The 27,224-nt window shown below is 44.0% G+C and overlaps 1 protein-coding gene across 1 annotated transcript in view; it reads right to left on the bottom strand.

Moving 5' to 3' along the window:
* The window catches only part of DUSP12 (dual specificity phosphatase 12), a 243,990-nt gene that overhangs the window by 166,527 nt on the left and 50,239 nt on the right, over window positions 1–27,224 (bottom strand). Inside the window, exon 2 of the mRNA XM_044085179.1 lies at window positions 3,739–3,852. Within this exon, the coding sequence (XP_043941114.1) occupies window positions 3,739–3,852 (114 nt within the window). The remainder of the gene's footprint in view (window positions 1–3,738; window positions 3,853–27,224) is intronic.

The following is a 27,224-nucleotide window of genomic DNA, read 5'->3' as shown; positions in this document are numbered from 1 at the left end:
AATAGTGCGTTGGTTAAATTTAGCACAAACCGACAGCAAGTCACATTGTGGTCAGGGCCTAGGTAAGGAATACAGTACAAATGAAAATCCTTATGAGGTATTTGCTTCCCACAAGTAATGCAATTAAGTTTTACTGACATCAGTGAGGAGCAAGAAAAAGTTTCCCCAACAGGGTACTTAGCTTTAGGTTGAAGACTTCGGTTCTGAAACTTGAAAACGAAAATATCAGGAGTTGGCCGACCAGCACTTGCAAACTGCTTCTGCTTCGGGCACTGACCAGCAAGAAAGACTGAAGTAATGGCGTTGCCTGCATGTTTTATACCCCTGATGACCTGACGTCATGGAAGAAGGGACAGCAACCGACGCAGGACCCAAAACTTTGTTATTCAGGCCGAATGAGGTCAACCTGCCAGCAGATTACCCAAATGTAATGACTGCAACAGTGAAACACGAAGAACATCCATTACCTGCTGTCCCACAGCATACTCTCTAGCTCGAGCATTCCTGTCATACCACACCTTTTTCTGTTGTTGGGCTTCTGCCAGGTTCTCCTGGGCCAAGCCCATGAGTTCCTGAGGTTTAGGACGTATTCCAAGAGAGACTCCTTGTGAGACTCGCACTCACGTTCCCACTCATCTCAAATTAAATCTAGAGGTCCCCTCACCCTATGCCCATACAGCAACTCAAAGGGTGAAAAACCTGTGCTTTCCTGGGGAACTTCTCTGTAAGCAAACAGATGGGGCAAATATTTGTCCCACTCCCTCTTAAACTGATCTGCAAATGCCCATAGCATGGACTTGATTGCAGAGTTTAACCTCTCAACAAGACCATTAGTCTGGGGATGGTAGGGGGTGGTCTTCATGTGCTTTACGCCAGAGGACTTCCACAGACAAGCCAACAGGTCTGACATGAAATTGGCACCTCTGTCAGTCAGTACTTCTTTTGGGAAACCCACCCTGCTGAAAATCTCTAACAAAGCATTTGCCACCTTCTCTGCCTCAATGGAGGACAAAGTCACTGCCTCAGGGTATCGTGTAGCATAATCCAATACCACTAGGATATACTTTTTCCCTGTCGAACTTGGAGTACTCAGAGGACCCACAATATCCATAGCTACCCTCTGAAATGGCTCCTCAATCACAGGCAAAGGCATCAAAGGAGCTCTCACCTTGTCTCCTGCCTTGCCTACCTTTTGGCACTGCTCACAGGTCCTGCAGTACTCTGTTACATCACTGGAAATTCCAGGCCAATAGAAGTTCTGTATAATACGCCTCTTTGTACGTTTTATGCCCATATGACCTGCAAAGAGAATATCATGAGCTATGGCTAGAAGTGCCAGACGGTAGGCTCTAGGCACTGCCAACTGCTGTGCTCTTTCACCTTCTAGCCCCCGCTCAGTGGTCCACTATCTGTATAGTAACCCTTTGTTCCAGTATACAGATTCCCCCTTTCCTTGAGAATTAGGTGCCTCCTTACCTACCTGCCTCAAGCCTTGCAATGTAGGGTCTGAGAGCTAAGCCTGTCTCAACTCCCTCCTTGTAACTCCTCCCAGCTCCCCTTCCACAGGAAGTTTGGCATCCTCTGACAGTGGTGCCTCACTGTCAGCCTGGGTACTACTACTCACCTCTACCTTTGCAGTCACTCTGTCCAAGGGACCATCAATACCTCCAAACAGTTGCGTCTCGCATTCAGTCTCACTGCTACAGAGTAGTTCCTCCCTGAAGTAACCACCTCACCAGTCCTGGCTGCAAGTATGCAGTCTGTCTGGGTCTCCCCCAGGCTACCAGACCCACATGCTTGTCTCTTAGCCTGACTGAGTGTAACTGCATAAGCACATGGTACTGCCTCATCCAAATCCTTCCCTATTAGGACATCTGAAGGATGGTAGTTCAGTACCCCTGTTGTCTCAAGACAACCTATTACTGGCATTTTGTCTTTCCCACTTACTGGCTCCCTCACCTTTTGTTCCCCACCTTGCCTCTGTGGACATCTGTATGCCACATGGCCCCGATGGTTGCATTCAAAACATTTAACCCTAGCTCCTGGATGTGTACCTGGACTAGTGGCTTCCCCTGCTACTGGCAGATTCTGTTGGGACAGTCTGCGCTGCCCACCATGGGCTGCTTTAGACCCATGAGCAGTACTGGGGGTCCTTTTCCTGTTTAGGACTGCTCTGCTTGCCAGGTATAGGTCTCCCTTCTTCCCCAACTCATCTGAAGTAGCACATTGTCTATGAGCTAACCAGATCCTCAAGTCCTCAGGCAAAGTGCTAAGGGCTTGTAACCAAACAGTCAAGGCTTCTTAGAGTGACTTGCTACAGGATCACTATATACATGCAATGTACTCTTAGAGCTTAACTTATCTCTACACAAAACAGCCACAGTTGAAAGGTTTTAAACTATTTAATAATAAATTATTAAAAATACAAGACAATACTTTTTACTACACAGTGCTAGTCAAGAGTTCAGAGATCACAGAGAACTACTTAAAATAATTCAGTAGCACAGTTCTGACATCACAGAAAAACAGTCTAATCTTTCTAGTTTCTAGCTATTTCTAAGAGAAAACACAAGTCTAAGATAAACTTACATAAATAGCAAATGCAGTGTGTTGATGAGGTGGATGGTCAAGACAAAAATGCTTAATGTTCTCGTATTATCTCCGTTTTTAAAATAACATTCCTGGTTCACATTACATCATTCTTCCCACTTCCATGGGTTCCCAAGCTAACAGAAACTACATTTATATTCTTCCCCTCTGGGCAGAAACCAGAGCAATAAAGGACATTTATGCATGCAAATTCAGGACAATTAACTCTGGCCTTAAAACAATAGCAAGAATTCCTTCACCTAGACAGGCTGGCGCCAACTTTAGATCAAAGGGTCACAACATGTTTTACTAGGTCAGCAGAGTGCACTGTTATTACATTTTTGTAACAGCATTTTTTTCTATTTAAGACAACAAGCCTGTGGCTTACATTAATATTTGCAAATGACAGAATTATCTATAAAATTCTATCTGGCCAGGCTGGCAGCCTTCACCTATCTTCACCCAATCTTCACACACACACACACACACACACACACACACACACACACACACACACACACACACACAACTAGATGCAATTTTTTTAATTTCTCACTCAGTTTATAAAGAGTCATTGGACTCGCCTACTTATAAGATAGAGACACTGAATTAAGGTTCTAAACGAAGAGGATTAGTTAGAAGGGAAAGGGTTAGAACTTAACACTACTGAGGCACTTCAGTAAAAAAACATTATTAGCAGTACTTTACAAAAATGGTGACGCTTCTGTGGTTTAAGAAATGAACGATAAACTAATATAGATGGGATACTGATGCACCAACTTATGCAGCCACTGAACCCACCACACACAACGTGTTGTGGAACTGCACTCACAGACTGAAGTGTACACGAAGCCCCCCCTCCCCGACATCCACTGAGTGTAGTAAAATATCAGACTACAGTGTGGACCCCAGACAACAGCCGCCTCAGGAACATGCAGTTAAACTTTGTTTAGAGAGGTCTAGCCCCCTCAAAAAAAAAAAAAAGCCTCCCTTTACTGCCATCACTAAAAATACACCACTTTAAGAGAGCTGGACTGCTGGCTGGTCACCTTCCAGAGGGTACAGCCACAGGAGCTGGCAAATAACAGCTCTTCACACACTCGCTTGCCTTTACGCATGCTGTTGAAGGATTCTCATGACATTACCCACTTGACATCTGGCTTGATGCTTTGCAATCTGCTGTACGCATCCTGGAACTGAAGCTGCTTTGTCTTCATTAAGTATGCCGTGACCACAGCTGCACTCCGACTGACACCTGCATGGCTGAGGGGGAAAAAAACATCAGGTATCAGCAAGAAAAACATACAGTTATCATCACACACAAATCCAAAGTACATAACCAACACAATGTAGTTTCAACATGAACACTGAATGAATGAAGCCAGCCATTTGGTACAGAACAGGGGCAAGACCCTGGCTGAGCCTTCACAGGCCCAAGTGATAACAGAAGCCAACTGGGAAGGTGGGGGGGTTGGCCTAAGACCCACTGTTTAAGTACCACTGAAAGGTTGGCTGAGTGTGGAGTCACAAGGTACAGGAAAAAGGGAAGTATGTCCTACCAGAAAGTACCATTTGCTCCATATAGGGTAAAGGTGAGGGGGGAACACAAATCCTCACTGCAAGTTCTGACACCAACAAGAAGAAGAAAACCAGACAAAACTGTGATGCACAGATATGCAAATCCGCTGAAAATGACGTCATTCCTCACTGCAGCTAATGTGCCTATGAATCACAAAATAGTGCACTCTGGTAGCAGGGTCTTTCAACCATGGGCCATACAGCCCACTCTGGGGTTCTTAATGACCCCCAGGAATGCCTAAACATAAGCCCTGTACTACTTTCTGCTTTCTCTACCATCAGACTAGAAGTAGCTTAGATTTGGATGGTTTGTTAAGCACATTTCATACAGGGTTACTAGCCTAAAGGGATATCTGTTTTGTCGCAAAAGACAATTAAAGAATGTCATTTCTGACTCACAGGTTAGGGAAAAATCTCAGCTACTAAAATGGAATTTAATTTGGAAAAATTAAGTAGTCATTGCAGGTGTTAACCAGGTAAAACCACATTGTACACGAGTTTCTTTTCGATGATAACCCACAAACACTACCGGTTAAAAAAGTCACTCAGGGGAAGAGCATAGGCAAAAGGACACCGAAAGAATTAAACCCTGAACCTACAAAATGAAGCTTGCTTGCAGCTTACAGCCTTGCCCCTCAGCAGTTTTTACAAGTGCATAACAAGCACTGTGCAAAAATTAGAAGTTATGTACTCACCATAATGTTCCATCTGAGTAGGTGGATTCATTTGTCTGCAACCTGTGGGTTATGGATCCGAACCGGCATGGTTTTACCAGCTATGGATCCGAGCTCCTAGCTCCTCCCCTCACCCATAATGCCCTGCTCTCCCTACATGACCTCAGATCAAGTTTGCCCTGAATCAAAATACCCTGAAAGGGGTAACATATAATATGCAGGAAACTGACAAGGCCAGGGGGATAGGAGGGCGGGATGGTTGCAGACAAATGAATCCACCTACTCAGATGGAACGTTATGGTGAGTACATAACTTCTAAATCTGAAGTAGGAGATTCATTTGTCTGCAACCTGTGGGACAGAGTCCCCAGCTAACTGAATCTTGGGCGGCCGTCATGGAAGGATATTCCGGAGCACTGTGGAGCCAAAGGATGCTCTACCTCTAGATGTGATATCCAGCTTGTAATGAGAAATAAAGGTATGGGATGAAGCCCAAGTGGCTGCTGAACAAATGTCATCCAGAGGAATCCTAGCCTTAAAGGCCGCTGAGGTAGAAACTGACCAAGTTGAATGGGCACGGACTCCCTCCAGTGCGGGCCTCCCAGAGGTTTGATAAGCTAGAAGAATACACTGTGAAATCCAGCGAGACAAGGATACTTTGGAAATTGGCTTACCCAGATTGAATTTGGCAAAGGAAATGAATAACTGGTCGGATTGCCTATGACCAGCTGTCCTGTTAAGATAAAAACGAAGCTGCCTGTGAACATCCAAGGAATGCAGCTTGTATTAACCCTTGTTTTGATATTTAGGAAAGAAAACAGGGAGGTTAATGGACCGATTAATATTTGTTTCTGAGGCCACCTTAGGAAGAAAGGAGGGACTGGTCCTGAGGTATACACGGTCCGGATGGAAAATCAAGTAAGGAGGCTTTGAAGATAAGGCTTGAAGTTCCGAAACTCTTTTGACCGAAGTAATGGCCACTAAGAAAGCAGTCTTAAGGGATAAAAATTTAAGATCTACTGTGGCCGCAGGTTTGAATGGGGGAGTGGTCAAGGCCTGAAGAACCAAGGACAGATCCCAAGGAGGAACCGCTTGCTTAACAGGGGGCCTAAGGAGAAAGGTGCCTTTAAGGAAGACTTTACACAATTTGGCAGACATAAGTGGTCCAGAGTCATGACCAACATGATAGTGAGAAATGGCTGCAAGCTGCACTTTGACCGTGGAACTACTTGCACCATCATTAAAAAGAGTGGTGAGGAAGTCTAGCACCAGAGGAAGGGGAACCATGAAGGGATCTAGACCTTGCCGCTCCGCCCAAATGGAAAACCGTTTCCATTTACTGCGGTAAACTTTCCTGGTAGATGGCTTATGAGCCGCTACCAAGATGGCCTTAAAGGGAGACGAGATACCGGGAGTCCTAATTAGGAGTGGAACTGGAGCAGCCAAGCCGTTAGCTTCAGGTTGCCCAGATTCGGAGTTGGTAGGTTCGATGGATGCGAAATCAGATCCGGAATGGGATCTAGAATCCAAGGTGGATTCACCGAGTGAGACCTTAGGAAAGGGAACCAGATCTGTCGAGGCCAGAATGGGGCAATGAGGATCATTCTGCAGCCAAACAGAGAGGCTTTCTGAAGAACTTGGAGCATCAGGGGCAAAGGGGGGTAAGCATAAAGAAGACCGGGAGGCCAAGCATGCACCAGAGCGTCTCTCGGGGAATCCCCTGGAGGAGGGATTAGAGCGAAAAAACTGTCGCACTTGGTGTTTAAGGGAGACGCGAAACGATCGCAACAAGGAGTTCCCCACCGTGCGAAGATACGTTTCGCTACGTGAGCATTGAGAGACCACTCGTATGGGGAGAGAATGGTGCGACTGAGTTTGTCCGCCAGGATGTTGGACCGACCCGGAATATGCGTTGCGATGAGAAAGCGGTTGGTGGAGATCGCCCATTCCCACTCTCTCATGGCTTCTCGACATAAGGGATAAGACCTGGTTCCCCCCTGTTTGTTGATGTACCAGACCACCGACAGGTTGTCTGACTGAATCGCAATTGTTCCCAGGGGAAGAAAGGCCTGAAGTGGTCGCAACGCCAAGAGCACTGCTCTCATCTCTAGAACATTGATATGCAGGGAGGTCTCTGAGTCGTTCCACGTGCCTTGGACTGTCCTGCCTGCAATATGCCCCCCCCCATCCGAGGCGGGAGGCGTCCGTGGTCACCGTGGCGAGAGGGGGAGAAGCACAAAAAGAGCGGCCTCCGTGGAGATCCTGTGAGTGGAGCCACCACAAGAGGGACCGCTTGCAAGCCTTGCTGATCGCAATGGGATGATGCAGAGGTAGAGCAAGGTAAGACCACTGAACCTGAAGTGTCCACTGAAGGACATGCATGTTGAATCTGGCGAGAGGAAGAAGAGATATTGCTGCCGCCATGGACCCTAGAGCCCTCAGGACCAATTCCGCCGGAACAGAGCTGGAGTGTAGGATGGCCCGCACCTGGCGTCGCAAACTCTGAACTCTGTCGGTTGTGAGGAAGGCTCTTAACTCCCTCGTGTCTAACCTGGCACCTATAAAATCTATCAACTGAGTAGGGGCCAGGTTGGATTTTGCTACCTTTATCGTGATGCCCAAGCGGGGAGCTAGATGAAGAAAGGAGTCTCGCGCCAATGATAGTAGATGCCTTGTTGGGGCGGTAAGGAGCCAGTCGTCCAGGTATGGGAAGACCTGCACCCCCTGAAGCCTCAGGTGGGCCGCAACCACTGCTAATACTTTGGTGAACACCCTGGGGGCTGTGGTGAGACCAAAGGGAAGGACCCTGAACTGGTAGTGACTGGCTCCCAGCCGGAAGCGAAGAAACCTTCTGGAACGTCTGTCTATTAGCATGTGGTAGTACGCATCCTTGAGGTCTATAGAGCACATCCAGTGGTTCTTTCCCAGAAGGGGAAGGATAGATTGTAGGGTGACCATCCGGAACTTCTCTTTGGGAACTGCCAGGTTTAACAGGGACAGGTCTAAAATTGGTCTTAGGTCCCCCGTCTTCTTTGACACTAAAAAGAACCTGGAGTAGAAGTATGATCCGATCTGGTCTGGGGGGACGGGCTGGATGGCTCTTTTCCCCAGCAGATGGCCAATTTCTGCCGAAGCGGCCTCCCGCTGACCGGGTGGAACGTCGGGGAGGGATTTTAATTTTGGAAGGTGATGAAAAGGAATATTGTATCCTCTGGATATAATGCGGAGGACCCAGCGGTCTGATGTTATAGACTCCCATGCCGCTAGGTGCTCCGAAAAACGTCCCCCGACTGCCTCCAGAGTGGAGCAGTCGGGCAACCCTTCAGGGCTGCTGCGCGGGCCGTTCAGAGAAAGGTTCTCTGGACCCGAAATTCCTGGGAGCCCCTCTGCCTCTGGGGCGGCGTCCTCCCTGTCCTCCTCTGCCACGGAAGGACTGGTTGTCCGGAGCGGGTTGGGATTGCTGCGACTTCCGGAACCACATCTTCTTCTGGCCCTTTTGGTTCCTAGAGTAGGGCCTCTGGGGCACAGAGAAGCGGATTCCGACAGCAGACAGCATCTTCCAGTCCTTTTCGCTCTGGGTCAAGGTGTCGCGAACTGTCTTGCCAAAAAGGGCAGAACCATCGAAGGAGGCATTCGCGAAGGACGCCTTGAAGGGCTCCGTGAAATCGCAATGGCGGAGCCAGGCCTGGCGTCTTGTGACTAGGCCTACTCCTGCAGCTCTAGCGGCTCCCTCAGTAGCATGGGACAGCAACCGCATAGAGGTATTTGTTACAGATCGAAGAGTGGCCATACGGGTAGAGTGCAAGAGTTTGTCCTCTTCCGACATGGACTCAGGGGGGGGTGCAGCGTATTCTTTAATAAGATCGCGCTGCATCCTGATCACATGTGCCAAGTAGTTGAGCGCCCTCACTGAGAAGGTCGCAGAACTAAACATTCGCTTCCCCAAGCGGTCCATCATCCGAGACTCCTTGCTCGGAGGGTGGACTGAGGGACTCTCCTGAGCGAGTTCCCTCTTGGTGGCTGCTGCTGTCAACATGGCATCTACCGGGGGCCCCTTACTCCAGTGGGCACGGTCTGCAGGGGGGCTAAGGATTCGGTCTGGCCTTTTGGGGATTGGCTCCACGGTGTCCGGTTCCTTCCACGCCCTGGTGGTAATGAGGTAGACGGGCCCGCTTCGAATGCCTCCAAGAACATGGACTCGTCCGAGGAAGACTTTGGGGCAGACCACCCCCCCCCCTTATGCGAAGTATTTCCATGATGTCTCCAAAGGAGACATCCTCGGGGGGTGATCTTGGGGAGCCTTCCCCTTCCTCCAAATCCATGTCTTCAGTTAAAGACTCGGGGGAGTCTATGTGCCTCCTTTTACACATATGCTTGCGAGGGGCTTCCTGGGGGGGGGCTGTCCGAGGAGCCCTCGCAAGCAGTGTCTTGTTCCAAAGGAACAGCTTGGGGCACTGAAGCGGGCTGTCCCAGTGGCCGGATGGTGGAAGCCTGACCCAGTGCAGATGGAGCACGGGACGGAGCCGAAGCAAGTGCCGGGGGCCCGGAAGCCCTCAACAGAGCCCTCTCCACTACATCAAAAGCCGAGGGGGAGCCAGCCTCGACCAAAGGATCCGAAAGTCGGCTCCCCCTCGGATCCAAAGAGTGGAACGGAGCCGGCCCCGAGACACTCGGATCCGAGGGGCCAGTGCGCTCAGACACAGACGGCGCCGAAGGCACACTGAGTCCCCCGGATCCGAAGCTCGGAGCCAGGCTCAGAGAGGTCGGATCCGAAACTACAAAAATCACTTAGCTGAAGAGCTCAGAATCCAAGACCTGGTTACCAGCGCGGCAAACTAGATCTGAGGTCATGTAGGGAGAGCATGGCATTATGGGTGAGGGGAGGAGCTAGGAGCTCGGATCCATAGCTGGTAAAACCATGCCGGTTCGGATCCGATATCAGATCCATAACCCACAGGTTGCAGATAAGTGAATCTCCTACTTCAGATCTGGTATTACACATTTATAACTTCTAGAAGCACACTATGTGCTTGAGAACAAAGAATGGCAAGGAAGTCAAGTGGCATAATAAACAGGGCCATTGCCAAGCCTAGTGTACATTACGGAATGCCACATATGTATATGTTACATACATTACATACTTGTACATTATTATCCTAGTCAAAATAATAATGTATCGTCATTTATCAAAAATCTGAAACTATAAAAAATCAAAAACAGATCACAAACTGCAGTGAGTAATGTGCACCAGTAAGAAATTTAATGATTCCACGACTACACTGCCTTTCTTTAAAAAGCGTATTTTAGGCCAGTTCTTATTTCACTCCAGCAATGTTCTATATATACACTTTTACAGGCAGGTTATTCCAAAGTTGTGGCATACTTTTTTGTACACACTATCACAATAGTGATGTGAGGACAAATCTAATTTAAAATTAATAATCCAACACAGAAAAATATCCTGTGGCAGGTGGGGGTCATTAAGATTCCATATTCTCTACTCAACACTATTTCTAGGTTGTTACACTGTACTATAGTCAGCAGGCCTTTATGTTGCACGAATTTCAGTTCACACCAGGAAGGAATGTAGTAAAGTGAGTGTGTCATGGTAAAAACTGAGAGGGATCGATCAACTGGAGTTCAATATGACTCTGTACTGCATATAAGAATGGAAAGTAAAATGAACAGAATGAAAGGTGGGGGAGGACAGAAAATGATCAAAATGGCTGAAAATCACTACACGGTAGGACAGAGGACAACAGTAGGGAGGCTACTTCTGAAAAGGAAGGTAGGTAAGTACTAGAACGCCATATGGGCAGGTCCCAAGGACAGAGCTCTTCAATATATTTTGTCAGAAAATTGCATTAAACGACTTCAGGACAGCACAATATTCTTAAGATGACAGTAAAAGATAAAGGAACAGTCTTAAAAACAGACTGACAAAGATAACAAAAGATACTAACCTGGAAAACGGAGGGCAACTGAGGTTCATTGTTAAGAATTACAAGACGCTGCAGAAGCGGACCAATAACCCTAGGATGGTGTAGAAGGCAGGAGGTGCAGCCAAGAGACTCAAAACAGATTTTAGGATAACCGTAATAGCACAAAGGCAGCAAGATGCTGAGCTGTACCTCCTGGTACACAAACTTCACAACAACGATGCAACATTCTAAAACGTCAATGACTCCTGAGGGTTTTAATGAAGTATCGTGCTCAGTTCTGTAGACCATGTAGGAAACTACAAATATGCAACAAATGAGGCAGAAGAAGGTACCAGGGTTGCAAAAAGAGATGGAAGGTAAGCTGTACAAAAATAGCTTAGAGAGAATGTGGCTGGTTTTCTGAAAGATGAAAAGGGAAATGAGCCATCATATAACTCTGCATCTAGATTAAAAAAATGGGCTTATAGTGGTGGAAGTTTGGACGTTAGGGAGGAAAGAAAGTTATAGAGATCTGGAAGATTTTTGGTTAACAGTATTTTAAAATGAAGGAAAGCAGCAACATTCTGGAAAAAAGCTGTGGTGGCTGTAATACCTAAATCTGGTAAAGACCTATCTAATCCAGCTTCACAGATCCACTTCAATTTTAAATCATGACTATAAAGTGTTTATGTTTATAATGGCTAAAAAAATGGCAAAGGTGATGCCAAAATTGATAGATATGGGCCAATGTAGATTTGTGGAGGGGAGGCAACGATTTGGCAACATTAATACAACAATGATGATCCAAAGAGAAGCAAAACGCAAGAACATACTACTGTTATTGGTGGGGCGTGACGCAGAGAAAGCAGTCAAAGTAAGCTGAGATGTTATGAGTACAGCAACAGAAGCATTTACACTTCCTGATACAATAAAAAGGTTAATTAGAAAGTTATACAGGTATTGAAGGCAACAATCAAAGTGGGAGAGCTCCTCTCTGATAAGCTGTGTCTGAACAGAGAGGCAGGGGTGTCCTCTTTCCCCTTTGGTATTTGTATTATATTTAGAACCACTGGCAAAGAAAATAAGCTACTCGGAAATTCAAGGATATAACTGGTTTGGTGCTCAAGAAAAGTTGGCTTTATTTACAGATGATATTATTTTGCGCTTGATGGAACCAGAAAAGTACATCTCAGTGGAATAGTCTGAAAAAGTTCCACTTTTTTTTCAGGATATAAAATTAATGCAAATAACACAAAAGCAATAGTTGTAAACTATGTACTCACAAATGAATTGGTCCAGCAACACTCATTATTTATTGGAACATGAAAAAATGAAATATTTAGGACTATGGATTAAAAGAATTTGGTTATGGCAGCTAAGGATATGTGGGAAGAAACTAATCGTGATACAAAAACCGATATGAATAGCAAAATAGCAACAGTAAATTGTTTTTAGTCCCCTTAGCTTTGAACACTGGTCAGGCGTATTTCTATCAGACAGAGGAGAAGTGGTGGACAGTAATTAATAAAGGGTTGAAGGGTTTTACTTGGAAGGGTAAGCAGTAAATTGTTTTTAGTCCCCTTAGCTTTGAACACTGGTCAGGCATACTTCTATCAGAGAGAGGAGAAGTGGTGGGCTGTAATTAATAAAGGGTTGCAGGGTTTTACTTGGAAGGGTAAGCAGTAAATTGTTTTTAGTCCCCTTAGCTTTGAACACTGGTCAGGCGTACTTCTATCAGAGAGAGGAGAAGTGGTGGACAGTAATTAATAAAGGGTTGCAGGGTTTTACTTGGAAGGGTAAGCAGTAAATTGTTTTTAGTCCCCTTAGCTTTGAACACTGGTCAGGCGTATTTCTATCAGAGAGAGGAGAAGTGGTGGACAGTAATTAATAAAGGGTTGCAGGGTTTTACTTGGAAGGGTAAGCAGTAAATTGTTTTTAGTCCCCTTAGCTTTGAACACTGGTCAGGCGTACTTCTATCAGAGAGAGGAGAAGTGGTGGACAGTAATTAATAAAGGGTTGAATAATTTTACTTGGAAGGGTAAGCAGTAAATTGTTTTTAGCCCCCTTAGCTTTGAACACTGGTCAGGCGTACTTCTATCAGAGAGAGGAGAAGTGGTGGACAGTAATTAATAAAGGGTTGAAGGATTTTACTTGGAAGGGTAAGCAGTAAATTGTTTTTAGTCCCCTTAGCTTTGAACACTGGTCAGGCGTATTTTTATCAGAGAGAGGAGAAGTGGTGGACAGTAATTAATAAAGGGTTGAAGGATTTTACTTGGAAGGGTAAGCAGTAAATTGTTTTTAGTCCCCTTAGCTTTGAACACTGGTCAGGCGTACTTCTATCAGAGAGAGGAGAAGTGGTGGACAGTAATTAATAAAGGGTTGCAGGGTTTTACTTGGAAGGGTAAGCAGTAAATTGTTTTTAGCCCCCTTAGCTTTGAACACTGGTCAGGCGTACTTCTATCAGAGAGAGGAGAAGTGGTGGACAGTAATTAATAAAGGGTTGCAGGGTTTTACTTGGAAGGGTAAGCAGTAAATTGTTTCTAGTCCCCTTAGCTTTGAACACTGGTCAGGCGTATTTCTATCAGAGAGAGGAGAAGTGGTGGACAGTAATTAATAAAGGGTTGCAGGGTTTTACTTAGAAGGGTAAGCAGTAAATTGTTTCTAGTCCCCTTAGCTTTGAACACTGGTCAGGCGTATTTCTATCAGAGAGAGGAAAAGTGGTGGACAGTAATTAATGAAGGGTTGCAGGGTTTTACTTGGAAGGGTAAGCAGTAAATTGTTTTTAGTCCCCTTAGCTTTGAACACTGGTCAGGCGTATTTCTATCAGACAGAGGAGAAGTGGTGGTCAGTAATTAATAAAGGGTTGCAGGATTTTACTTGGAAGGGTAAGCAGTAAATTGTTTTTAGTCCCCTTAGCTTTGAACACTGGTCAGGCGTACTTCTATCAGAGAGAGGAGAAGTGGTGGTCAGTAATTAATAAAGGGTTGCAGGATTTTACTTGGAAGGGTAAGCAGTAAATTGTTTTTAGTCCCCTTAGCTTTGAACACTGGTCAGGCGTACTTCTATCAGAGAGAGGAGAAGTGGTGGACAGTAATTAATAAAGGGTTGCAGGATTTTACTTGGAAGGGTAAGCAGTAAATTGTTTCTAGTCCCCTTAGCTTTGAACACTGGTCAGGCGTACTTCTATCAGACAGAGGAGAAGTGGTGGACAGTAATTAATAAAGGGTTGAAGGGTTTTACTTGGAAGGGTAAGCAGTAAATTGTTTTTAGTCCCTTTAGCTTTGAACACTGGTCAGGCGTATTTCTATCAGAGAGAGGAGAAGTGGTGGACAGTAATTAATAAAGGGTTGCAGGGTTTTACTTGGAAGGGTAAGCAGTAAATTGTTTCTGGTCCCCTTAGCTTTGAACACTGGTCAGGCGTATTTCTATCAGAGAGAGGAGAAGTGGTGGACAGTAATTAATAAAGGGTTGAAGGGTTTTACTTGGAAGGGTAAGCAGTAAATTGTTTTTAGTCCCCTTAGCTTTGAACACTGGTCAGGCGTACTTCTATCAGAGAGAGGAGAAGTGGTGGGCTGTAATTAATAAAGGGTTGAAGGGTTTTACTTGGAAGGGTAAGCAGTAAATTGTTTTTAGTCCCCTTAGCTTTGAACACTGGTCAGGCGTATTTCTATCAGAGAGAGGAGAAGTGGTGGACAGTAATTAATAAAGGGTTGAAGGGTTTTACTTGGAAGGGTAAGCAGTAAATTGTTTTAATCCCCTTAGCTTTGAACACTGGTCAGGCGTATTTCTATCAGAGAGAGGAGAAGTGGTGGACAGTAATTAATAAAGGGTTGCAGGGTTTTACTTGGAAGGGTAAGCAGTAAATTGCTTTCAGCCCCCTTAGCTTTGAACACTGGTCAGGTACTTCTATCAGAGAGAGGAGAAGTGGTGGACAGTAATTAATAAAGGGTTGCAGGGTTTTACTTGGAAGGGTAAGCAGTAAATTGTTTTAGCCCCTTAGCTTTGAACACTGGTCAGGCGTACTTCTATCAGAGAGAGGAGAAGTGGTGGACAGTAATTAATAAAGGGTTGAAGGGTTTTACTTGGAAGGGTAAGCAGTAAATTGTTTTAGCCCCTTAGCTTTGAACACTGGTCAGGCTGCTTCTATCAGAGAGAGGAGAAGTGGTGGACAGTAATTAATAAAGGGTTGAAGGGTTTTACTTGGAAGGGTAAGCAGTAAATTGTTTTAGCCCCTTAGCTTTGAACACTGGTCAGGCGTACTTCTATCAGAGAGAGGAGAAGTGGTGGGCAGTAATTAATAAAGGGTTGCAGGGTTTTACTTGGAAGAGTAAGCAGTAAATTGTTTTTAGCCCCCTTAGCTTTGAACACTGGTCAGGCGTACTTCTATCAGAGAGAGGAGAAGTGGTGGACAGTAATTAATAAAGGGTTGCAAGGTTTTACTTGGAAGGGTAAGCAGTAAATTGTTTTTAGTCCCCTTAGCTTTGAACACTGGTCAGGCGTACTTCTATCAGACAGAGGAGAAGTGGTGGACAGTAATTAATAAAGGGTTGCAGGGTTTTACTTGGAAGGGTAAGCAGTAAATTGTTTTTAGTCCCCTTAGCTTTGAACACTGGTCAGGCGTACTTCTATCAGACAGAGGAGAAGTGGTGGACAGTAATTAATAAAGGGTTGCAGGGTTTTACTTGGAAGGGTAAGCAGTAAATTGTTTTTAGCCCCCTTAGCTTTGAACACTGGTCAGGCGTACTTCTATCAGAGAGAGGAGAAGTGGTGGACAGTAATTAATAAAGGGTTGCAGGGTTTTACTTGGAAGGGTAAGCAGTAAATTGTTTTTAGTCCCCTTAGCTTTGAACACTGGTCAGGCGTACTTCTATCAGAGAGAGGAGAAGTGGTGGGCAGTAATTAATAAAGGGTTGCAGGGTTTTACTTGGAAGGGTAAGCAGTAAATTGTTTTTAGTCCCCTTAGCTTTGAACACTGGTCAGGCGTACTTCTATCAGAGAGAGGAGAAGTGGTGGACAGTAATTAATAAAGGGTTGAAGGGTTTTACTTGGAAGGGTAAGCAGTAAATTGTTTTTAGCCCTTAGCTTTGAACACTGGTCAGGCGTACTTCTATCAGAGAGAGGAGAAGTGGTGGGCAGTAATTAATAAAGGGTTGCAGGGTTTTACTTGGAAGAGTAAGCAGTAAATTGTTTTTAGCCCCCTTAGCTTTGAACACTGGTCAGGCATTTCTATCAGAGAGAGGAGAAGTGGTGGACAGTAATTAATAAAGGATTGCAGGGTTTTACTTGGAAGGGTAAGCAGTAAATTGTTTTTAGTCCCCTTAGCTTTGAACACTGGTCAGGCGTACTTCTATCAGACAGAGGAGAAGTGGTGGACAGTAATTAATAAAGGGTTGCAGGGTTTTACTTGGAAGGGTAAGCAGTAAATTGTTTTAGCCCCTTAGCTTTGAACACTGGTCAGGCGATTTCTATCAGAGAGAGAGAAGTGGTGGACAGTAATTAATAAAGGGTTGCAGGGTTTTACTTGGAAGGGTAAGCAGTAAATTGTTTTTAGTCCCCTTAGCTTTGAACACTGGTCAGGCGTACTTCTATCAGAGAGAGGAGAAGTGGTGGGCAGTAATTAATAAAGGGTTGCAGGGTTTTACTTGGAAGGGTAAGCAGTAAATTGTTTTAGCCCCTTAGCTTTGAACACTGGTCAGGCGATTCTATCAGAGAGAGGAGAAGTGGTGGACAGTAATTAATAAAGGGTTGCAGGGTTTTACTTGGAAGGGTAAGCAGTAAATTGTTTTTAGTCCCCTTAGCTTTGAACACTGGTCAGGCGTATTTCTATCAGAGAGAGGAGAAGTGGTGGACAGTAATTAATAAAGGGTTGCAGGATTTTACTTGGAAGGGTAAGCAGTAAATTGTTTTAGTCCCCTTAGCTTTGAACACTGGTCAGGCGTACTTCTATCAGAGAGAGGAGAAGTGGTGGACAGTAATTAATAAAGGGTTGCAGGATTTTACTTGGAAGGGTAAGCAGTAAATTGTTTTTAGTCCCCTTAGCTTTGAACACTGGTCAGGCGTACTTCTATCAGACAGAGGAGAAGTGGTGGACAGTAATTAAAAAAGGGTTGAAGGGTTTTACTTGGAAGGGTAAGCAGTAAATTGTTTTTAGTCCCTTTAGCTTTGAACACTGGTCAGGCGTATTTCTATCAGAGAGAGGAGAAGTGGTGGACAGTAATTAATAAAGGGTTGCAGGATTTTACTTGGAAGGGTAAGCAGTAAATTGTTTCTAGTCCCCTTAGCTTTGAACACTGGTCAGGCGTACTTCTATCAGACAGAGGAGAAGTGGTGGACAGTAATTAATAAAGGGTTGAAGGGTTTTACTTGGAAGGGTAAGCAGTAAATTGTTTTTAGTCCCTTTAGCTTTGAACACTGGTCAGGCGTATTTCTATCAGAGAGAGGAGAAGTGGTGGACAGTAATTAATAAAGGGTTGCAGGGTTTTACTTGGAAGGGTAAGCAGTAAATTGTTTCTAGTCCCCTTAGCTTTGAACACTGGTCAGGCATATTTCTATCAGAGAGAGGAGAAGTGGTGGACAGTAATTAATAAAGGGTTGAAGGGTTTTACTTGGAAGGGTAAGCAGTAAATTGTTTTTAGTCCCCTTAGCTTTGAACACTGGTCAGGCGTACTTCTATCAGAGAGAGGAGAAGTGGTGGGCTGTAATTAATAAAGGGTTGAAGGGTTTTACTTGGAAGGGTAAGCAGTAAATTGTTTTTAGTCCCCTTAGCTTTGAACACTGGTCAGGCGTATTTCTATCAGAGAGAGGAGAAGTGGTGGACAGTAATTAATAAAGGGTTGAAGGGTTTTACTTGGAAGGGTAAGCAGTAAATTGTTTTTAATCCCCTTAGCTTTGAACACTGGTCAGGCGTATTTCTATCAGAGAGAGGAGAAGTGGTGGACAGTAATTAATAAAGGGTTGCAGGGTTTTACTTGGAAGGGTAAGCAGTAAATTGTTTTTAGCCCCCTTAGCTTTGAACACTGGTCAGGCGTACTTCTATCAGAGAGAGGAGAAGTGGTGGACAGTAATTAATAAAGGGTTGCAGGGTTTTACTTGGAAGGGTAAGCAGTAAATTGTTTTTAGCCCCCTTAGCTTTGAACACTGGTCAGGCGATTTCTATCAGAGAGAGGAGAAGTGGTGGACAGTAATTAATAAAGGGTTGAAGGGTTTTACTTGGAAGGGTAAGCAGTAAATTGTTTTTAGCCCCCTTAGCTTTGAACACTGGTCAGGCGTACTTCTATCAGAGAGAGGAGAAGTGGTGGACAGTAATTAATAAAGGGTTGAAGGGTTTTACTTGGAAGGGTAAGCAGTAAATTGTTTTAGCCCCTTAGCTTTGAACACTGGTCAGGCGATTCTATCAGAGAGAGGAGAAGTGGTGGGCAGTAATTAATAAAGGGTTGCAGGGTTTTACTTGGAAGAGTAAGCAGTAAATTGTTTTAGCCCCTTAGCTTTGAACACTGGTCAGGCGTACTTCTATCAGACAGAGGAGAAGTGGTGGACAGTAATTAATAAAGGGTTGCAAGGTTTTACTTGGAAGGGTAAGCAGTAAATTGTTTTTAGTCCCCTTAGCTTTGAACACTGGTCAGGCGACTTCTATCAGACAGAGGAGAAGTGGTGGACAGTAATTAATAAAGGGTTGCAGGGTTTTACTTGGAAGGGTAAGCAGTAAATTGTTTTTAGCCCCCTTAGCTTTGAACACTGGTCAGGCGTACTTCTATCAGACAGAGGAGAAGTGGTGGACAGTAATTAATAAAGGGTTGCAGGGTTTTACTTGGAAGGGTAAGCAGTAAATTGTTTTTAGCCCCCTTAGCTTTGAACACTGGTCAGGCGTACTTCTATCAGAGAGAGGAGAAGTGGTGGACAGTAATTAATAAAGGGTTGCAGGGTTTTACTTGGAAGGGTAAGCAGTAAATTGTTTTTAGTCCCCTTAGCTTTGAACACTGGTCAGGCGTACTTCTATCAGAGAGAGGAGAAGTGGTGGGCAGTAATTAATAAAGGGTTGCAGGGTTTTACTTGGAAGGGTAAGCAGTAAATTGTTTTTAGCCCCCTTAGCTTTGAACACTGGTCAGGCGTACTTCTATCAGAGAGAGGAGAAGTGGTGGACAGTAATTAATAAAGGGTTGAAGGGTTTTACTTGGAAGGGTAAGCAGTAAATTGTTTTTAGCCCCCTTAGCTTTGAACACTGGTCAGGCGTACTTCTATCAGAGAGAGGAGAAGTGGTGGGCAGTAATTAATAAAGGGTTGCAGGGTTTTACTTGGAAGAGTAAGCAGTAAATTGTTTTTAGCCCCCTTAGCTTTGAACACTGGTCAGGCATACTTCTATCAGAGAGAGGAGAAGTGGTGGACAGTAATTAATAAAGGGTTGCAGGGTTTTACTTGGAAGGGTAAGCAGTAAATTGTTTTTAGTCCCCTTAGCTTTGAACACTGGTCAGGCGTACTTCTATCAGACAGAGGAGAAGTGGTGGACAGTAATTAATAAAGGGTTGCAGGGTTTTACTTGGAAGGGTAAGCAGTAAATTGTTTTTAGTCCCCTTAGCTTTGAACACTGGTCAGGCGTACTTCTATCAGAGAGAGGAGAAGTGGTGGACAGTAATTAATAAAGGGTTGCAGGGTTTTACTTGGAAGGGTAAGCAGTAAATTGTTTTAGTCCCCTTAGCTTTGAACACTGGTCAGGCGATTTCTATCAGAGAGAGGAGAAGTGGTGGGCAGTAATTAATAAAGGGTTGCAGGGTTTTACTTGGAAGGGTAAGCAGTAAATTGTTTTTAGCCCCCTTAGCTTTGAACACTGGTCAGGCGATTTCTATCAGAGAGAGGAGAAGTGGTGGACAGTAATTAATAAAGGGTTGCAGGGTTTTACTTGGAAGGGTAAGCAGTAAATTGTTTTTAGTCCCCTTAGCTTTGAACACTGGTCAGGCGTATTTCTATCAGAGAGAGGAGAAGTGGTGGACAGTAATTAATAAAGGGTTGCAGGGTTTTACTTGGAAGGGTAAGCAGTAAATTGTTTTTAGTCCCCTTAGCTTTGAACACTGGTCAGGCGTATTTCTATCAGAGAGAGGAGAAGTGGTGGACAGTAATTAATAAAGGGTTGAAGGGTTTTACTTGGAAGGGTAAGAGGGCAGGAGGCAAGTGGGATACGCTGATCCTCACAGCAGAACAAGTAGGTTTAGGACTGCCTGATATGAAGAGGTATTTTCAAGCTACACAGTTAAGGCTCTTACACATAAAACAAGTAGAAAGGTACAACTCAAAGTAGAAAGGGATGATTATGAAGCAGGGAAGGGGGGTAATTAAAGGCCTAAGGAAAGGATGGGATTTTGGGCACAGGATCCTTAAGCAGGACAGCAGTCATACTGAATATTATATTCATAAAACAGTGAAACGTATACTAAGAACTAACCCAACACAGGAATAGAGAAGGAGATTCTGCTGATAGGGACGACTGCAATTAGGAGGCTCAAGGAATAGGCAAGAGGGGTCTGGAGAAAGATTACAAAGGAACCAATGGACTGAGAACAATAATAAGGGAAGGAAAAGTAACAGAATGGGAAGAGGGCAAAAGGATTGCAGGCTAGTGACTGCCCTCCCTATCAGGGATTGAAATCAATCAGTGTATAGGCAGAGGAAAACGGAAAGGGGAATCCTAAATGAAGGAAAAGCGCTGTGAGTTTTTAGTTGAATCTAGAATAGAAAATGCTGTTAAAAATTAAAAGTTAAAATTAACAGGGCATACATATATAAGCATCAATCGAAAAAAGTCAGAAAAGACTGGAAAGGCAGATTAGATATGCAATTTACAATGAAAGAATGGGAAAACATACTTATGGCCCCCAAATATGCAATAAAAATCTACAAGATTTAAGTTTGTTTGCCCTGGAAGTGTTTTCATAGATACTTTTACACACCAGCCAGACTCCAAAGTTTTTTTGCTGAGGTAGATGGCAAATGTTGGAGGTGTGATGGGGATGAAAGAGGTTAATGGAAGCATATGTTTTATGGAGTGTAATAAGTTGGCAGACTTTAAAAATTCCCTACAGAATACTCTATCAGAAATACTGGGTGGGCAAATGGTTGTAACTAAGGAAATTATTTTTTAGCTAGGATACAGGAACTGAATTGCTTAGCGATAGTAAGGTCTTAAGTTTAATTCTGGTAGCTGCCAAAAAAAGGAATTACTAGAAAATGGTAATCAGACTACACTAACGATACCTGAAGGAGTGAATATTGTAACGGATGAAAGAACAAGAAGTGGGATCTTTACAAAAGGGTAGCAGTAAATTCCATAGAAGAAACTGGAAATTGTGGGAACAATACATGCAGAAACATGTTATGGACGCGGAATGAGGTATAAAAGAAGGCAGGAATTTAATAATTTATGTACCACTGTTTAGATTATGATATAAAAATACATGCGAGGTACAATGTTTAAATGTGAACTTGTCAATACGGTTTAGTTTACCTTTGCATAAATGTAAGTTTGCCTGTGTCACAAGTGATAATTCAATAAACGTGTTTGAAAAAACATTAAGAATTACAGGATGACTGCAATTAGGGGTACAGAAAATAAGTAAGAGGAGGCTGGAATTTGCTGGAGAAAAGTGACAAAGGAAAAAGGTGAGGAGAACAAATAATCAGACTGGGAAAAGTAACAGAATGGGAAGAGGTCAAGAAGACATTTGGTCTGCAGGTTAGAGACTGCCGTCCCTACCAGGGATTGATAGAGTACAGACAAAACAAGGGGACAGGAATCCATCACAGGAGGTTAGAAACGACTGGGACGTGACAATGGAACAACAGGAGGACATCTGTATGGCTCCCAGATAAGCAACAAAGTCTAGGTTTATGACTTTTGCTTGGTGTTTGCACAGGTATTTTACACCCCAAGCAAACTCAAAAAGAAAGTTTTCCTCAGGTAGATGTTAAATGTCAGAGGTGTGATGGGGAAGAAAGAGGTAACTGGGAACATACGTTTTGGGATTGTAATGAGATGGCAAACTTTAAAAATTCCCTACAAAGCATTCTATCATAAATAATGGGTGAGCAAATCGATGCAACTAAGAACATGATGTTTTTTTTTGAGCTGGGATACAAGATCTGAATTGCCTAGACATAATAAGGCCTTATTAAGTTTAGTTTGGGTGGCATAAAAAGCAGTTTTGAGAAAATGTAAATCCAAGTCTAAACCAATTACATCTCAAGTAGTGACAACTGTAACACAAATAAAATAACCAGAAATGAAATATTTAGAAAAGGGTAGGAGCAAATTACATGGAAAAATGGAAGCTGTGGGAACAACACATGCAGAATGTTTTGCAGAAGTGAGGTTTAAGAGAAGGCAGGAAATGAGCAATTCTGATGATAGTTATACTTTACATATATTCCTTTATACAATGTCTGTAACCATGAACATTTCATACTGTTTGTTTTCTTTTATATAAATGTAGGTTTATCTATGTCGTAAATGATAATTCAATGAAGGTGTTAAAAAAATTAAGAACTATGAAGGAAAGGAACTCAGTACAAAGATCAAGGGAAGAAAGGAGGTAGAACAGCCTGTGAATTTCAAGCAGAAGAGTAATAAATGTAACATATTAATTTATTTTAATTTCTGTGTTAATCTGGTGGAAGGGATGATGCAAAGACTTTTCAGCCATGACCTGGACCGCATAGTCACTTAACCAGACAGTGCTCGAGTACAACTGGAATCTGGGCTGGACATCTTGGTTTAGCCAAAGCCATCAGGCATTTCAGTGAGAGAGAATTGTTTGAGGTCATTGGCTGACTGAGGTCACCTGGACTACAGCTTAGACTAAGCACCTCATTGGTTCTCTTGAGATTTCTTTCTTAAAAGCTGTCTCAGGTTTCAACTTTCTGTTACCTAAGAAGTTCAGTTGTGAGTGTTCTGCCATTTCACACTGAGCTTATCGAAGGAAGGACACTGAGGAAACTCGGAGCTATAATATATAACATTAAGTATCTTGTTTTTTGTTTATTTTGTTCTTTATTTCGTTGTTATTTATAGCACTTTGTATTTTTCTAGCTAGTTTCACTGTGTGTGAGGTATTAACTGGAAATTGTCCACTTTTATTAACCATCTGTTGGGTTGTTTGTTTCTGGTAACTTGCTGCAGTTAAACTCTTTTTTCTAGAGGCTCCTTTAGCTTTTTAAAACTTTCATTTAAAGGCTCACTGCTGCTTTTCAGCTGTGAGAAACATTTCTGCAGTTTATTTCCCACCCTGCCTCTTGGTATAGTGTTTTTATAGATGGTGGCTTTGCAATTGCCCGCCCCTAGTGTAAATTTGATCTGGGACCCTCCTCCCAGTCTAGTGTCATTACCTCATTCTACCCAGTACAGGGAGAACATTTGAGAAGGTGAATCAGCTTAGTTTCTGCTACTCCTTTCTCTCTTTCCACTAAAAAAAAAAAAAAAAATTTATCTGCTTTTACTGTATTTGTGTTTCTTCCTACTTTATTTTGCTTTTGCGTCATCTTAAAAGTATTCAATTGTATTTATTACTGCTTGGTGTAACTCATTCTAAGCCTTTTAGTTTAAGCACTTGGGCTTCAGACCGAAGGTTTGTGGACTGCACTGTAGTGGCAGAACAGGTAGCTTACATCCTTCTAAGTTGGGAACTGCTGACTGAGGGCTCAGTGTCTGTTATTCTAAAAGTGTATTAATTCTGGTTTAAGCACTTGGGCTTCAGGCCAGTTATTTTACATTAAGAGGGTTCGTGGTCTACACTCTTGTGGGAGGAGAGGCTGGACTCTGCCCTTCTGAGCTGGGAATGTCTGATTAAAGGCTTATAGTGCATGCATATTTGAACTGCTTCTTACTGAAATTGGTACACCTTGTTTGCTGTAGCATAGACTAGATTCAAGCCTGCTGAATCTAGCTTTGTTTGTATAACTTGAGCACTAATCCAGGCATTCTTTAAAGTATTCAATTGTATTTATTACTGCTTGGTAGTAACTTGATTAAAGTGTAGCTATCATTCTAAGTCTTTTGGATTAAGCACTTGGGCTTCAGACCAGTTGTTTTACATTAGGAAGGTTGGTGGCCTGCACTGTGGTGGCAGGACAGGTAGCTTACATCCTTCTAAGTTGGGAAATGCTGATTGAGGGCTCAGTGTCTGTTATTCTAAAAGTGCATTAGTTCTGGTTTAAGCACTTGGGCTTCAGGCCAGTTATTTTACATTAAGAAGGTTCACGGTCTGCACTCGTGTGGGAGGAGAGGCTGGACTCTGCCCTTCTGAGCTGGGAATTTCTGGTTAAAGGCTTATAGTGCCTGCATATTTGAACTGTTTCTTACTGAAATTGGTACACCTTGTTTTCTGTAGCATAGACTAGATCCAGGCCTGCTGAATCTAGCTTTGTTTGTATGCTTGCTGTTTGCTTGTTATTTCCCTGAAACACTAATTCCACCTAAAACGCGGCTTTTCAGCGCTTCTGTGGATCCCTAGTGATATCTGCATTGCTTACTGTACTTATTTCCTTGTTTCACTTGAAAGAAAGTTACTGTTTGTCGTTTTTGCATTTAAGTTACCTGTAACACATTGCATTTAAGTTACCTGGCACTTGCTCACTAAGTCAGCACTAAAAAATTACAAGCACTACACCCTCACAAACTCCCCTTGAGTACCTTGTTCCCCATTGGCCCTTTTTTCAATTATAAAGGAATTCCCAATACTATTCTAGCATGTCCAAAGGTCAATTGTCAATCTCCTCTCCGGTCCAGCTGGTGAATCTGGGAATCTTGAGGCAATGTTACAACTGCCTCATGTAAACAGACAACCCTCTCCTCCCCCCAACAAATTCCAACACATGTGAGAGATGCAACCATATAGCCAAACTGGAGGCTAAGCTCTCTCAACTCAGTACTAGCGTAACCAGTCAGGAGGAGAAGGAAACCACACTCCCTACAATTCCAGTCTCACATAGACCTACCACGACTGCAAACCAAACACATAAACACACAAAAACATACTCGGAGGCTCTAAATAAAAATCTGCCTAAGCAGCAGAGACCTCCAAAGCAGACACTTAAGCAACCGCTACCCCAAAACAAAACACATGCAACACATAGCTCACAAAGCCAGTGTGCCGAACAGTCACAGCCCTTAAGGCTAAACAACACACCCGATACACTTGTAATAGGTGACTCTATCGTCAGGCACACTGACATCCCGCTCACCAGGCTGAACAAGGAGAAGGTCACGGTGCGCTGGCTGTCGGGCGCTAGGATCCGCCACATAACACACGCACTCAGGTCACTCCAAGGCAAGTACAAATATGACTCATTGTTGTCATTGTCCATGCTGGTGTGAATGACCTGAGACATACCTCCCTGGACTACATGAAAAGAGACATAGAGGAGCTCTCTGAGCATGTAGCCCAGGCCGATATGACCCTGACCTTGAGTAGCATCTTACCCTCACCAAGAATGATGCCACAATATGAAGACAAGAAGATCAATTTCAACAATTGGCTTAAGTATTGGTGTCATTCAAAGGGGATCCAATGCCTGTCAGCCTGGGATGACATGCTCGACATGCCACGATGCTTCGCTACGGACGGCTTGCACCTGTCACCCCTGGGCTTTTGGATATTCGCCATGGCTCTTGCTACCCCCATATTGCCTTTTTTAGACAAGGTTCAAAAGACAAACCCACCTCCATAGGTATCACAAGGGATAAGAAACTAAGAGTAATGCTACTCAACGCCAGAAGTCTAAACCTCAAGATGCACGCACTCGAAGCTCTCCTTAGCTTGGAGAACATCGATATCTGTGCAGTAACAGAAACCTGGTTAAAAAGGCTCCCGAGAGCACCCCAGCACTGCCAGGTTATACCTCATACCATGCTTTTCGGCCCCAAAACTTGGACTGAACCACAAAAGGAGGGGGAGTATCAATATTTGTTAAAGATACCCACACCTCCAGGTTGGTGGCACAGCACGAACCATCAGAGACTATCCATGTGCAACTAACAGTGGGTAAAACTGCCTTCCAGTTTATAGCCTGCTATAGACCACCCTCCCAAACCCAGGAACCCCACTCGGCCTTCCTGAGAAATAAAATATGAAGGTCTCTCCAAACACCATTATATTGGGCAACTTCAACTACCCACATATAGACTGGGAACATTACTCTAGCTCCAACACCCTGGCCCAAAGGTTCCTAGAATTTATAAACTCAAATGCTATGGAGCAACTTGTTACCACTCCCACAAGAGGGGAAAACATACTGGACCTGATCATCACCAACATGGGGACTCTATGCTCCAGACCAAAAGTGTATCCCTCACTGGTAAGATCAGGCCATAAACTAATCTCACTGAATATTCACATCCCGACCCCGCCCCCTGCCCAGAAAACCACAGTGAAAAACTTCTCTAAAGCAAATTTCACACTCCTCAAAACCGAGGTGGAATCCTTCAAAGCCCCCGGGCCTGTGGAAAATACGGCCCAGACCGCAGAATCCTTTATAAACGCATTCTATGAACACCTTCAGGAATGCATGGATCATGCAATCCCAAATAAAACCAAGACCCAATCCTCCAAAGGCAGACGTCCTGTCTGGTGGACCCCAGCCATAAACAAACTATACAATAGAAGGAGGAAGCTACTACATGATAGAGCAAAATCCCAAAAGGGAAGGCATCTCTGATCAGTATTAGCAAAAAACTACGGGCACTCATAAAATCGTCTAAGGCCAGCTTCGAGAGAAAAATTGCACAGGACACTAAGGATAATCACAAGGCTTTCTTTAGTTATGTTAGGAACCTGGGTGGGAATTCCCAGATATGCTCAGAATTAGTCCAAAATGACAAAAAATACATCAAACCCACAGACATTGCCAACATCCTAGCTGACAAGTTCAGCGCAACCCCCCCCCACCAAAAGGGCGAATATCTATCCCAGCAGAGTGCTCCCCCCTGACATCTCAGATGCTCAAGTAAGAGCCGCCCTCTCCAAAGCAAAAAACACAGCATCAATGGGACCAGACGGTGTCCCGGGCTGCGTCCTACATGAACTCCAAGAAGAGCGAAACCCAAACATAAAAAGTACAGTTTTGTACCTACCATAAATGTAGATGTTCGAAGATCCACATTGCTGCAGTCCTTACATATGGGTAGTCCGCTGTCCTCGGTCAGCCCGAATACCAAAGTATTAGGCTGACGTCGGTCAAGGCGCTTAAAACTGACATCGGGACGTCAGGGTACAAAAGCGCATGACCGACGTCATTTCCTCAGTCTTTTCTTGCCCCAGATGTCAGAAGGCCCTAACAAGAAAGGCCAAAGCCAAAAACCAGCAAAACCTAACCAACCACCCGTGCACTAAAGTACAGTTTTGTACCTACCATAAATGTAGATGTTCGAGGATTCCATTGCTGCAGTCCTGACTATTGGGTATAGTCCGCGTCCAGTCGGCCCG

Source organism: Protopterus annectens, chromosome 10.part0 (assembly GCF_019279795.1).
Source record: "Protopterus annectens isolate FY-2018-M chromosome 10.part0, PAN1.0, whole genome shotgun sequence".
NCBI lineage: Eukaryota > Metazoa > Chordata > Ceratodontiformes > Protopteridae > Protopterus > Protopterus annectens.
This window is presented reverse-complemented; position numbering and strand designations above follow the sequence as displayed.